This window comes from Arctopsyche grandis, chromosome 12, assembly GCF_051622035.1.
Source record: "Arctopsyche grandis isolate Sample6627 chromosome 12, ASM5162203v2, whole genome shotgun sequence".
NCBI classification, from domain to species: Eukaryota; Metazoa; Arthropoda; class Insecta; order Trichoptera; family Hydropsychidae; genus Arctopsyche; species Arctopsyche grandis.
Window position 1 is genome coordinate 28,372,133 of NC_135366.1, and position 15,554 is coordinate 28,387,686.

General features: G+C 31.8%; 1 protein-coding gene across 1 annotated transcript in view; it reads left to right on the forward strand.

Moving 5' to 3' along the window:
- The window catches only part of LOC143920490 (irregular chiasm C-roughest protein-like), an 86,158-nt gene that overhangs the window by 24,077 nt on the left and 46,527 nt on the right, over positions 1-15,554 (forward strand). Inside the window, exons 3-4 of the mRNA XM_077443368.1 lie at positions 2,026-2,106; positions 4,111-4,262. Of these exons, the coding sequence (XP_077299494.1) occupies positions 2,026-2,106; positions 4,111-4,262 (233 nt within the window). The remainder of the gene's footprint in view (positions 1-2,025; positions 2,107-4,110; positions 4,263-15,554) is intronic.

Below are 15,554 nucleotides of genomic sequence, written 5' to 3' on the forward strand. Positions count from 1 at the left end.
GTTATTTAATTTAAAGAAGAAAATGTCGTTATATAATATTCATAGTCATTGTATAAAATTGGTGAATTTTTCATTTCCCGCGATTTTGCTTAATATAAAATTGAATTATATAGACTTTTTTAATATTTATTTATTTAAATTTATTCAATCTGTTTTTATTATATTTATATATGTACGATATAAAAATTTCATAAATATTTTACGTGTAAAAAACAGATTGAATCAATTAATAAGAACACCAAGAAAATTATTTTTATCGGTATTTAATGAAATTTAATACTATTTCCAAATAAAATCGGTAATAAAAGTATATTATAATATCCATACATATGTACATTTACATATATGTACTTGTATGAAATACACTATGCAAATAATAAATTCATTGTACTTATGATCAAATGGAATGGAATATGAATGTTTTTAACGTTCTGTGTAGGATTACTTCGTCATATTTCGAAGCATTTAACTTGATAGAAAATGAAATATTTGAAATATTAAACACATAAGTTATAAGGCAAAATACTAAAATATAATATACTAGCTGTATTACCCGGCTTCGCTCGGTATTTGTAATACAAACCGCTTAAACATGACTAATCTAATAGTAAACGTTTTATTAAATTTATTTGAATAGTTTCATTTTATATACATTTATTTGAATACTCATTTGTTTTTTTTATTAAATTGACTGTCAAGAACAAACAAACATATATAGTAAGTCTCTTATAAAGAAATCCGAAGAAATCTTATAAAGAATCCGGCGCCTGCGCCCCCCAGGGCTTCGCCCCCGGCGTCTGCGCCCTCTACGGCTCCGCCCCCGGCATCTGCGCCTCCTAGGGCTTCGCCCCTGGCGTCTGCACCCCGGGGACTTTGAATTCTTTGAATCGAAAAAAATTGAATCATGTCTTCGATGACGTCACCGATTTCTACGAACCAACGAACGAAGGTTACATACATACATACATACAAAGTCTCTTTCCAAATTATATATTAAATAAACGTGTTGCTTTAGATTGGAGTAAATTTAGCGTTTAATATAAACGTTCTAAAATATATATGAGAAATTCTGAAAAAAATACATGTAAGAAATTCTATATCAAAATTTCAAAGTGAATCAAATTAAAATTTGCTGAGACAATATTATATATACGTTATACATATGTATGTACATATATATAGGATCGAACCAATAAAGCAATTTTCGACCTAAAAATTAATTTTATGCTGAAAAAGTCATTTCGCTCCTAATCGATACGTTTTACTATGCTTTTTTCGAGTGCCTTCGGAAATATAATTTAATTTTGGCGCTTTCGATGAAATTTGATAAGGTTACACCGTCCCCTTCACCTTTTAATAGGCGCGTTTTCCTTCCCGAAATTAAACTTCCGAGTGGGCCCCGAATTTCCTCCGACAATTTTCCAACGATACCCGAACGCTTTGTCTGAACCTAATTTTTTCCCTTCATTCATTCTTATCGTTTTTCGGGCGAGTTGCACTTTAAAATCCTTATTTAATTTATTTTTAATGGATCCTCACCTCCTTCCGCCCAAATGTACACAGACCAGATCTCAACAGCACTGGGAGCACCCTGTAAATTAAAAGCACAGGGTGTTTCCTTGCGAATTTGCACGAGGTTGTGCCCGCTCTTTAATTTTGACAGCGCCAGCTTATAAAATGATAAGTTAGATTTACACTGACGCGTTAAAGCGCGTCTGAATAAATCTCTTTTATCAGAAAATTAAAATCTCCCGTCGCCGTAGGTACGCCGAAAAGGTATTATACAATATACACTTTTCATTTTATGTCATATAAAAAAAATTGCGAAGGGAGATATTTTAAAATCCGGCTTAAAATAATATAGTTGGCGATATGAGCGACCCCCCCATCCTCGTAAACGATAACGCCGCTTTGCGAAAAGTCGTTATCCGACAGGCTCGGATGGGGTTTAGAATGTTTTTTTCACTCTTCGATAAGTCTCAATTATGCTGGCGATTTATTGAGTGTTTGTTTTTTATTTTGCAGGTGATTTTTCGTTAGATATTTCGCCGGTGCTGCTCGAAGATGATGCCAAATATCAATGTCAAGTCAGTCCCGGTCCTTTAGGTGAGTTTTCAATTATTTTTTAAATTAATTTTTACTGTTTTTTTAATCTTCTAGATTACTAGAAAGGTTTTGTCCTAAGGTTTTGTAACGTGTCCAATTTGAGACATTGAGATATAGCGATAAGTGATAAGTTGCAAGCTTTGTAAATCAGTTTTTGTGTTATCATGCTTCTCAAATTTGCCTGAAACCAATTACTCAAATGTCTATTTATATAGAATATATGACCATCGATTAAATTGTTATCTCTTTGTAATTAAATTTCATTTTGGATTTGAAAAGTTTGCAAGTCAGTGTAATAAAATTTTGATCAATTTAAATTTTATATACGCAAAAGAAATAAGAAGGTATTTTGTTTGGGATTTCGTAAGATATTTTCAATAGTTTATTTCATAATACAATTAAACTTATTGTGTAAAATTTAGTACAAAACAAATACAATTTATTGCGTAAAATTTAGGTATTTTAAATATTGTATACAAAACTTTGCGTTTCGTTATACATACATTTGATGGCTTTTATTTCTATTCAATCTTTGTAGATATGTCCCATTTTTTTTTTATTCAAATCAAATACAATCTGATGTATATATATTTATTTAATTAAGTTTAAGTTTGGACCATTGTAGCATTAAAGGAGTCCCTAATGGTCGAAAAAATACAGAGAAATATACAAATAATCATAAAAAAACAATAGCATTATAATAATAACAGATAAAGTAAAAATACAAAGAAGGGATTGTATATTGTTTTATATAAAGCTTTTCTTGTAAAATAGAGAAATATTATATATAAACCAGTTGTTCCATTATATGAATTGTCAAAAAGTCAAAGCCTATATAAGCTCGATAGATTGTGTTAATGTATAAAATGTAAACAGTTAAGATGGAAAAGATATGAAAATGTATGAAAACGTTTTACAAGATAGTACGATTTATATATTTATTTGTTGGTATTTTTACAAAGCCAATCTATCCCATATAATAGAACAGGGTTGACTGTACCTACATATATATAGTAGGTACAAATTAACTTAAATTAAAACTTCTTGTGGATTTTATTATGTATACAAATCAAATCAATAAACGTATTTTTATTTATAATATATATTAAGAGCTATACACATTTTGATATACATCTATACACATAAAGATACACCTACAATTCACAAAATGCATCTATGTATGTAGGTACAGACATGTTAAGTCTCTGGTGCAAGTTTGTGCCTTCAGCCACATAAGGGCTATTAAGCAACGCATATTTATAATCACGCATAAAGTTTCTCAATACCTTTGGGTATTTAAATTAAATTTATCAAATTATAAAGCGTTTTTTTAGTCGATTTACACGGCGTGTCATGTCACGGTGCAATAATGTCGTTTCGGTTTTCAACGTGTGATACTTTTTAACGTTAACGATGTTCCAGGTTGTTGTTATTTTTTTATTCATTTTTTTTGGCTTAAATTTTCAATTTACGAAACGTAATCGTGTAAATCCGTGATGTGATTGTGTCACGACATATCTCTCACTATTGCGTTTTGTGTGTCACACACATAAACAATATAAATGTCTAAAATTATTCTGTATACATATAATGTGCTCGTCTGTCGCATCGTGTTATTACGTGACAAAATAAATGGAACGTTGTCGTACATGTGTATAAAATATATAAAAATGTACTCATTGAAAATATGATTATAATTTCCCTAATGGTTTTTCTTTATCTGTGAATGCGAGCACTGTTTTATTTATTTTATATATCGAGTATGTTAAACGAACAATTGCTAGAGACTTATCTTATTATATAAATTCATACACGAAATGTGTGTTTTAATGGTGATTATTAAATTTTAATCTAAGATGAATCGGACAAATCTTTTAGAATTTATTTTGTATTTTTGAGGCGGAACAAAGTGCTTTTATCAAGTCACTTTGTTCCGTATGAATATCCGTATGAGATTCAAAGTAAAGGGTATGAGACTAACTAGCGAATTGTTATTCTGTTCAGGTCAAGCAGGAATCAGGTCTCGTTTTGCGGTACTGTCAGTGTTGGTACCACCAGATCCACCTAAAATCCTCCAAGGACCTCGTCTGACTGCTACAGAAGACCAGGAGATTGAGCTCGAGTGTATATCGGTCGGAGGAAAACCGGCTGCTGAGGTATTTATATATATATTTTTACCCCTTTTTTCCGATTCGCGGTGATGTTGCTGTTTTGTGAGATGTTCTTTTTCTTTTTTCCTATTTTTTTTTGTTTTGGTTTTATTCCAACGCCTTGCCAGTCTGAAAATCGCTTTGTAGCAACACCAGATGAGAGCGTGGGGCTTTCCGAAGTTTCTACAAGGGATCTTTTTATTATTTTTTAAAAATAAGTCCATTGTTCGCGAGCGAATACTTCACCCTCTTTTCGTGATGCATGAGAATAATGCAAGTTTCCAATACGGAAATTCTGCAGTGGGGTTGGCTGAAAATGACGGAAATATTGAACAAGTCTTATGTACATATTGAATTTAAAATTTTTTCCTGATTGAATCATATAGAGTCGTACTCATAGATATATCTATGTCGTATATATCTATGGTCGTACTGGTTCGTAGACGTATGTATAGTTTTGTGAGCATATAAGAAGATATTTATACATATAATGATGATGATTATGAAGTCCAAATATGACCAAAGCATAAATCATTTTTATTTATTTATTTTTAATGTACATACATATACCAGGGAGTTCCTAACATGTGGCCTCAATGCGCCTTTCTGGCCAGAAACATTGTACATTTGATACAAGTATTATTAGTATTACAAAGTAAATACATACATATCAATTAAAATCCACAGAGACATCTATGGTCAAATTTTTAAGTTTGCAGCATTTCATTCAATTATGAAAATGGGTGAGGTTGCCAGTTTTTTGGAACAGTTTCAATGAAAATCAGGTAAATTGACAAACTCTGATAGGAAACGATTGACCTGGAGTCACAAATCTAAGGTCTGGCCAGCAGCAACCAGTGGGATTTGAACCCGTGACCACACTTTGTTCAAAGCATTATATGCTCACCACTAGTCCATTCTGCTTGGTCCAAAAATTGCTTAATTTTAGTCTAACTATTGTATTGTAATTAAATATCAGCTTAAGTACATGGTTTTGCTCGGGTGTGATTTATTTTATGATCATTAATTATATTTATATAAATGTGTAATACATGCATTATTTACTAGTTATACATAATATGTACTACCTATATACAACATTTAACTTATGTTAGTTAAAGGGCTTAGAATTGTCATAATGTGTATAAGGCACAATTAAACAGACTTTCGGCTATATACATAGTGTACTATTTTTTATTGAAAAAAATAAATTAAACCATTAGACCATTGTCATATATAAAATGTATTAAACAATGATAAAATATAGATATTTTAGTACATATTTATATTTTTACAAAATAATATACGTACATAAATGGGGAGGGGTGACTATTTTTCATACATATAAATTTCTCATATTGAATTTTAGCTATTGATTATTCTCATTTAAATGTGAGTTAATATAATTAAATAAAATTCTAGAGTTTGCTCTAATCCATACCGTTCACATTGAGTCTACAAATCGAGCTTTAGCAAATTAACTATCGACTTGAAATAAACCGTTGAATTATCTACTCGCCTCGGGATGAAGGTTTTACGTATAATATGTAAGTGTGTATAAACGTGACGATAGAATCGTGGAAATTCCCCTTTCATCGTTGGAAATTTTATTCCTTGCGTTTTCTTTGCCAAAGCTCGTTTATTTTGAACTTTTTCAACGGCTGAGCATTTTAACAAACTCGCTGGCAAATCCGATACAATTAATTATACGACCGGAAAAGTCAAATTTGCCCCGTTTTGAATGAAACATCGGAAAGTTTATTTCTTTTTATTTCTCCCCCCCCCTCCCCCCCACATTCTCTCTCTTTTTCTTCCTTTGCGAAATACATTCCGGAAAAAAAGAAAATATCCTTTTAACGACACAAAGGAAATTTGCAGCGTGTGCTCTCACGTATAATATAATTAAAAAATATCAATCGAAACCTCTCAACGAGCGCTTCGAAAGCTTAAATATTTGTTAATATATAGGTATATTTATAAAAAGCTTTAGACATTTTGTACAATTGGTATGTGATTATTTTTATGTGATATTTTATGAATATATGTACACTTCATATCGCCATCACTTCATAAAGACGTCGTTAAAAATTACTATAACTTTTACTTTTTTCATACTATCTCATATTCAATGTGATCGAACTTTGATACTCAATTTATATTTTGTATAAGTTGATACAAACTATAAATTGTATGTAATTAATATGATGAAATAAGCTCCAATAAGACTCCAGGTCGATCATTTCCTACCAGAGTTTGCCAATTTATCTGATTTTCATTGAAACGACTCCAACAAATTGGCAACCTTACCAATTTTCTCGCAAATCTTGAGTTTTTGGCAAATTCGAATTTCGCTGAATTGTATAAAATGCTGCAAATTAACAGGTTTAACCATAACTGTCTTTGTAGATGATAATTGATATATATTCACTGAATTTCAATTTCAATTGATTGTTTAAAAATGCTGCAAATTTACGAATTTGACCATAGATGTCTCTATGGGTGTTAATTGATATGTATTTACTTTGTATAATACTTTTATCAAATGTACATTGTTTCTGGCCAGGAAGGCGCATTGGGATAAGGTACCTGTTAGACCTTTTTGGTATAAATTAAAATTAAAAATAAAAAATATATCCAAGGTTGGACAGCATCACCCGGCCAGGGAATGAACATATTTGGACTCAATTGAAAGCATTAAACGCTAACCACTGAAATACATATGTTACTATGTCTCGTATTAAGCACATAAAGGTACACCAAGCATTTACATAAATACAATAATCGACAAATTTCATACAATAACAACTTAATTGACTACAAAGAAAACTATTATGTATTATTTATTATATGTATAATAAATTTCACGGATGGAATTTATTTATAAATATTTCAAAAAATTAATCATTGATTATCCAGTTCTTAGCACAATATGATTAAGTTGAACCATAAAATCAGTATTTAGTAATACATATGTATATATGTAATTTTGAACTATGGTTTGGAATCTTTGTGTGTCCCATTCGTGCGATTTATCTCGCTTTTTGGTACATAAATTTTGACTGGCGGGGGGGCCCAAAGAAACAAAGATAAGAGCCGGTAGCCAGAACCCCCCTAGAATTTCCCTATCTTTTATGGACGTGTGTCGATACTGTCGATTTTCCCCCAGCCCGGTACGGCGTATGGTATATGCCTTATATAATAATATAATACACACACTTCCGAACGATCCGATATTGTCCTATTTTTTCCCTACTTCCTTCCTACGTCCTTCCCCCTCCTGATTCCTGATTTATCCTCATTGTTGTTGACCGTCGTATATTTTTATGAGATGATAAATCTACTCTTCGACGAAAAAAATACCCATTTTTTAGTGTGAAATAAAGGCAGAAGAAAAAAACGATATCGGATATTGTATAGCTCATGCTCATACGTTGATTAATTAAATTATTTTCAATTCGAAGCAACTTTGAAACTCATTTACGGCGTTTAAATTTATTTTACGTAAGACTGAATACTTCACTAGCAGACGTATATAGTACATAGTTGTAGGAAATAGCTACGATAAACTGTCGTCTTTGAATTTGATACAAATTAAAGATTACCAATCATTTAGCAATGATACTAACATCGATGAATAGAACAAGAATTACGCTTTATAATAATGATTTTTATTTGACTAATTGACTTTGGGCCAGTTCTTAATGTGGCGTCAAATCTATGCGTAAATTTTATCAAAATTTGTATGACGAAAATATGTACACATATCGCCTTTAAAATTGTTTTAAGTCTCAAATTATCTTTTGCATAGTATTAATACTAATATAGTTTGAAAGACCAAGAATGGCGCTTTTTAATTATAATAATTAGTTGGCCTGGTGATTTACAGTCAGTCGGTAGTTTTACGTCAGAGTTAAGCTTTAAACGTAAGAAACTTGTGAGAAATCCTTGGCTAAGTCCGTAGTCTCCAAGTACATATGCAAATATTTAGTTATACGTTTAAGCAGAGCGAAACTAATTTTTATTGAAGAATGAATCATAAGCTTATTATTTGTTACGAGTGTAGAGTTAAATGAATTTAGCTAATTAAAAACTTGTATAACACATTATAACGCTATCGCACATAATCCGCATAGAATTAAGCTTGTTTAAAATTCACTTCTATCTAGTTTGCGATTTTCATAATAAAATATGGATTAAATGTGATGAATTAAATATTACATAAAATAAAGCATTATAAATTATAAAGCCAAATGAAAAATGATCTATTAAAACGATCGTAAATGTTTGGGAAATCTGTATTATTGATTATTGATTTATCGATTTTGTTCATTATTCTTATGTGGTTATTTTATATGTATTTCAATTCCTTTGTAAGACCAACCGATGAAATATCAACGGGCACAATACTAGAATTAAATATTAAATACAACATTGAAAATTAATCTCAACACATAATATTTGTATATAATAGCAATCGTGTCGTATATTCAATGCATTAAGCTAATAACATGCGAAAGGTTTTTTGCTTTGTTTCGAGCTTTCACCTCATAAATACATTTCGTATGGTAATTGACCTGAAAAAAGGCATAAACACATACTAACTTATTAAATATTGAAAAATAATCCATTTATATAATGCGAGGGGTCGGAAAAAAGCTTTCGGGGTTTTTTTTGCGTCCGACAAAATGGCGAATATCTCTCATTGTATCGAATGAAATGAGATCACGCGAGCGGAAAACTCCCATTCAACGAAAGGAAAACTCTACACACTCTTTCGTGAAAATCGAATATCTACTTGATATACGTATAATGTATTATTTATTACTGTAGAATATAGTTAAAATGTCGTTTATTTAATGATGAATATAAGTATGATATGAGCGAAATGAAAAAGATAGTGTTATCTGTATTGAGTGCGAACTTTTTCCTAATAAAAAACACATATTTTAACCCTTATCGTTCGTTGGAATTAACACGTTAAGCGCTCTCTCGTATTGTTGTAGTGTAGGCGAGATTTTTTTTATCGTTTTGAAATGAACCATTACGAAGGCGATTAATTGTGATTTATCGTTTGTTTGTAAATTTTGTTCGAAATACATACATACATACATATAGTGTTTCGTGATTATGTGACTGTTTTCTTATAATTAAGGGTTGTTTTTTTTCTATTTGAATACTTTATTGTGTTTTTCCGTACTGGAATAATTGTATATTCTCAATATAAAATTAGAACATATTTAAATTAATGAAAAAACGGACATCATTTGTATTTGTATCTTCAAGAAAGAATATACATATATAATTTCGATTCAAAGAAACATTAGTTGATTATTTTATGTGTCGATCTGAAGCATTCAAAGCAAGGATGGCTTTCGCATTGAATTTTTATGTTATTATAATTCTCTACGTACGTATTTTTTAATGAGTATTACTTTTAATTATTATTTAATTTCTCGCAAAATGTTTTGTAGTATAACTTTTTATCTTTTTATACTTTTTATTGTATATATACGTATGTATGTATATATAATTAAAAAAATGTATAACAAAATGTACAAAATATCCTTATAAGGGCTTAGATATAATTTTGAAATATTTTATAATTATTTAACAGTTAAAAAAGAAAGAATTTTATATATGTACATATGAAACATTCACTAAGCAACTATTTTTTTGTGACAGTATGCAGAAGGAATACTCAAATAGATTACTTATGTCAATTTTTTCAATTAGAAAAAATTACGAAAATTTGGTGATAATAATGTACTGTATATTTATAAAAAAAAAAGGTCAATAAACAAACCGCTTATTGTTTAAAGTCTATTTTTTGACAGACAGACAGTAATCAAGTAGTCAGTAACCAATAATACAACTACTGAATAGATCAACCGAAAATACTGACCAAATTAATACAGGTCATTAATTATTAATAAAAAAATCCTACCAGAGATACGTATGTATATATTGTTCATTTACTTAACATGCTGTATAATTCATACAGTATGTAAAGTAAATTATTCAAATACATTTTATAATTTATCATCAACTGCTGGATTAATGCCTCTCAAATACCCTTTCATTCGTCTTTGTTTTGAGCAACTTTTATCCATCTCATCTCACACATCTTTCTTTTTTCTCTATCTATATGTTCATATGAACATATGTATGTACGAGGTATAATATAAATAGATCAAGGATTGTGGTTATTAGAAAATTCGACCTTAAGATTTTGACTTATTAGCCCTGTTGTCATATTAAATACCAATATCCATACATACATACATACATAGATATATTGAATATAACAGATATGTGTGTAGGTATGTCTTATAATAAAACGAAGAATTTATAAAAATCGTCTACGACCCAATATTCTCAATATTCCATACATCTCAGCGCAGCCAGAGCATAATACACCGATATATTATAAAATACCACGAAAATACAACATCACAATCCGGCGATATTGCGTTTCTACCGATATATTTTGCATCCCGTGTGACGAATACACAAACACACCCTCACAACCGATATACCATAAAATCATATACAAAATTCCGTCACATAATTTTCGTTGGAATTTCCTCGTGAAATATGGCCACGAGGGTCCCTTGCGCGGAAAAAAAGGGTCCTCTACGATAACAAAGTGTATTTTGAGGGCATTTACTACCCCACCACATCTACCCCCGTAAGAGAAAAACCCATACCAATGCCTAAGTATGTACATATACTCTTGGATGGCCAACCGCGCGTGCTATCGACATTTTCAAATTTCACCTCGGCTTTTCACGGTTTTGCAAACACGCCGTTTCCGGTTTTCCTCCGGATTTGGATCTTGCATACCTTCGGGTACTTATTAGCCCGCGAGGAAACCCTCCAGGATTCTGAAACCCGGTCGTTTCGGGGTGCTCGAGTATGACGAGACCGCTTAGTGTTTTTCTTAATGCCGTGTGCTTAATTCTAATATGGCCGTTTTGGTGCTGAGTCGCCCTTGGCTTACTTACTGACAGTATTTACTGTCAGTAACTAAGTGGTGTTGCTCGGTTGTTGGGTCTACGTAGCCTACTAAGGCACTGTTATTATATTATACATTCTACTGCGCAAGTAAGCTAAAGTACAATGTTTCTACTGCTCTGTATAAATTTGATGTGGTTTCGAATCGTTAATTAAAGATTTATTTATTTTTATATGCAGTATTATGACTGCATTTGTATTGAAATATGTATTTCAGTTTTTTTATAATATGAGCCGTCATATTTGAAAGTCAGAATGTAACTGTGTGTGTGTTTTTGTTTAATTATTTCCCGACTAAATCTAATGATTTAATATTATAATTTATTTTAGAAGTTCCTAATCAGGAAGATCATTCTTTTGTAAAATAATTACATCATCTTAAATATAATTTCGAAAAATACTTTGTATGTATGTTTTGGTTCGTAGAATCCGTGACGTTATCGAAAAATTCAAATTTTCTATGATGACGATATCGATATCGATTTCGATTCAGATTAACATTCCAATTTCCATTTCTGTTTCAATTTAATTTCCAATTCTGATTTCAATTCCGATTTCGGATTTCCTGTTTCAGTTCCGGATCCCGATTCCTTTTTCAGTTTAGTTTCAGAATATTTACTATTAGATTAGCCATGTTTAAGTGGTATATATAACAAACACCGAGCGAAGCCGGGTAAAACGACTAGTTATTTATATAAATCATATTTGAAAATTTTTGAGATGAAATTTATAACAACTTTAATTATAAATTTTTAAGATTTACTTTAAGAGGCGTTTTCAATACGTTATGAAACTTGGAATTCAACTTTTTTATATTTTATATATTTTTTTATATTATCTTATATATGATATTATATTATATTATCTTATAAAGATATTAAGTCGAAAGATCAAAAAAAAAGGGTTCATGGTAAACGGTACATACTCACTTAATTTGCGCGAGCAGGGTACAACAGGAACAAGAGGAACAGGCTTTTCCTCCCGTATTCTGCGCGCGAACATTAATACGGGAGGAAAAGCCTGTTCCTTTTATTCCTGTTGTATCCTGCTCGCGCAAATTAAGTGAGTATGTACGTGAGTATGTACCGTTTACCATGCACCCTTTTTTTTGATCTTTCGACTTAAGATCTTTCGATTTTCGATCTTTGCCTTCCGATATTTGCGTTTTCTGTAATTTAACATTCCGGCTCGTCACGGAGACCGCTTTTAAATATAACGGCTCATATATTTTTTATTAATTTTAATGAAAATAAAATTATATTCACACGTTCATTTCACGCGTCAACTCTACTACATGATTCGCTCGCACAGTGCATATTCGTACATGTAGATCGTATATGCACATGAAAATGGAAAATAAACTTTATAATGCACTCGTGCAATTTTGCATTGGTGACGCTGCAACGAGTTTGAAATTGCGATGAGAGAGATGCAACGATCGTTTCATAAAAGTCTCGAGCGAGATGCGAATACATTGTTCGCGAATGCACTCGTGGAAAATACGACGCTTCAGATGGGAAAATTATTTATTTTTCCAAACGAAACAGTTTCACGCGTGTCCTCCGCAAAGGAAAAAACACAAATAATATTTGCAAAAAGCCATTGTATAGCGAAAAATTACTTTCGCTGAATGAACTTGTGTACTGAATTTACATACTTGTACAACTTAAATTCTAAACTTTATTACGAAATAAAATTTTCACGACAACCATACATATATAATTTGTACATTTCTGGCTAATCTTTCGACTTTAAAAACATGCTGTATGTATTATACTAATCGTAGAAAAATATGAGATTAATTTTATATATCCTCCAACCTATGCTGATAAAAGAGAAATTGTTTTATATTTGCTTAAGCAACCAAACTTTTGACCGAAAACACCAAAAATACGAATGTGGTCAAGTAATTTATCAGTAAATACTGTTATCCGTTTCATCAAAATGACTATTATATAAAATTGAAAAATCCCTAACGCTTTTTAAGCTTGAAGAAATACATAATAGCACAATATATAAAGAGCAATTTATCTAATTAACAAACTGACCAATCGATTTCAATATACATATGTATACATACATATACTGACCGTTCATTTAATTTATTATATAACTTCATACATGAAATTAAATAAGGTACTGTCAAAAGAAACTTACCATTTAGTTAACATGCTCGATGATCGATACTCGTATGAGTATACTGACCGCTCATTTTATTTATTACATATAATAACTGACCGAAATCACTATAATTACTGAAAAATTAAATACTACAGGTCATTTATATGTTTGTCAATAGCAAATAGATTATAAAATATTGTTTTAAATGAAACTTTATCACAATTGAATTCATGTTGTTTGTAAATTTATACTGATTCTTATCTGAAATATATCAGCGAGATTTTGAATAGGATTTACTGTAATATTTTTTGTATATATTTTAAGTACTGTATATGTTATAAAAAATATAAAATTAGCACATCAAAGGCCAAATATTTATGAATACGTATAGTTAAAACAAACCCATGAAATATTCAATTAATTCCAATTGGTACTCATATAAAATGTATGTGTGCGTTCGTTAAAATTTTCCAATACATATTTCAGAGCTTATCCAGATGGAAAAAAAACTTGTAAATGGGATATTTTCCTCGGAATACGTATTGTAGAATGAATCGACATGTCGTTGTTAATTTTCTTTATACAAAACGATCTCATTAAAATCTAAAATGGCGACAGAAAGCGTGCAAAAAAAGTAAAGAGAGCGCAACTCGTTAGTCTGTTTAAAAGTACACGTGTATAAACATACATAAATACTTTTATTTTGTTTTTCCATTTGATAATAATGAATATGGAATCAGTATTTATTTCAATCCGGTTTAAATTCAACGCGATAATATTACTGTATATTTAAATACGAAATAATAAATTGCACAGAGGTATTTCGTCTGCACCGCGTAACGTATGTAAGGGGACGTAAATTTTTGTTACGACGTCTTAAATCAACGTTCTTCTTCCGCTATAACTAAGTCCGTTTTTCTCCCCTATTTGCCACCCACCTTCTTCATGCACGGCTCTGGCGTACCCAAGTACAATATTGTCAAGTTAAATATTTTCGCTGCGAACACAAACTGTAAGTTCGTACCGTAGGCGCCTCACGTTCGCCGCTTAAGCTTCGGTTAATTAATTCCGGTTGGCATTTATTTGTCGAATCGATCGCTAAATCGACAGAGATCCTCAATCGGTATTAATTGGCGTAAGCGTGAGCAAAAAGTTTGAAAATCACTGAACAAAATTATCGCAAAAATAATACGCGCGTCGATGTTTCCCAAGCGAGCTCTCCGGAAATTGGTAATATTTTGATACTTATATAATATTCTTGTACGTATATATATGAACACGTCTGGATTTAACGAGTTGACATCATCGGAGGCAGTAAATTAAGCGGTTTAACCCCCCAACCCCCGACTAATCTCTAGGTACGCCATTCGTAAAAACGGCTAATCTCATTCCCCCACCCACCCATCCGAAATACATTCGAAAAACGGCTTAAAACCCACCGGGTGCGTTTATTTTCTTTTAATTCAACCTTTACCGGAGGCTTTGATTAAACTGTACCCCCGCCCCTCTTTCACCCTTCAACACCCTATCTTCGATTAATTATTCATCGCATTTCAAAGTATACAAACGCACCTCAAGGCATCGGTAAATCCACTATTATTAATACGCCGCGAGTCCATGAATAAAAGATAAGGTCCTTTTAATTTTCCTAGGCATCGTTTGGTCCGTGTAAACACTGATAAAGCAAGGGTAGGAGAGGAAATGTGTGCCCTGTTGCAAAAAGGGGAGATTCCCACCCCTCGCCTTGTTAGCAGGAGACCTTTTTTCCTAGTGCCTTTTCATCCATTCATTTTCAGCGCGGCTGAAAAAACCGCAGTCTTGTCGTTGAAAAAAAAGTGGGGTGGTCGCGAGGGGGGTTGGGCTGGCTTGCGAGTGGATGGACCGATGATGGACGCCCGGAGAGATAAGAATATATTATACACCATCAAAAAGAGAGTTATTTATGAGGTCTAATATGGAGAGCGCGCAATTTAACCCCCCCACCCACCCACTCGGCCCGTCCCTGGTGTGTTTGCGTAGAAGACAAAAAATGCGAGGCAGTGAGGGGGTTCGATTGAAGTTTTGCATAGTTAATCGGGTCGATTTCATTAGGGAAATGTATGCGAGAGGCGTTGATTGAACGATAGGCGGGTAGATAACGCATGCTTGACGCTTAAAAGGGTA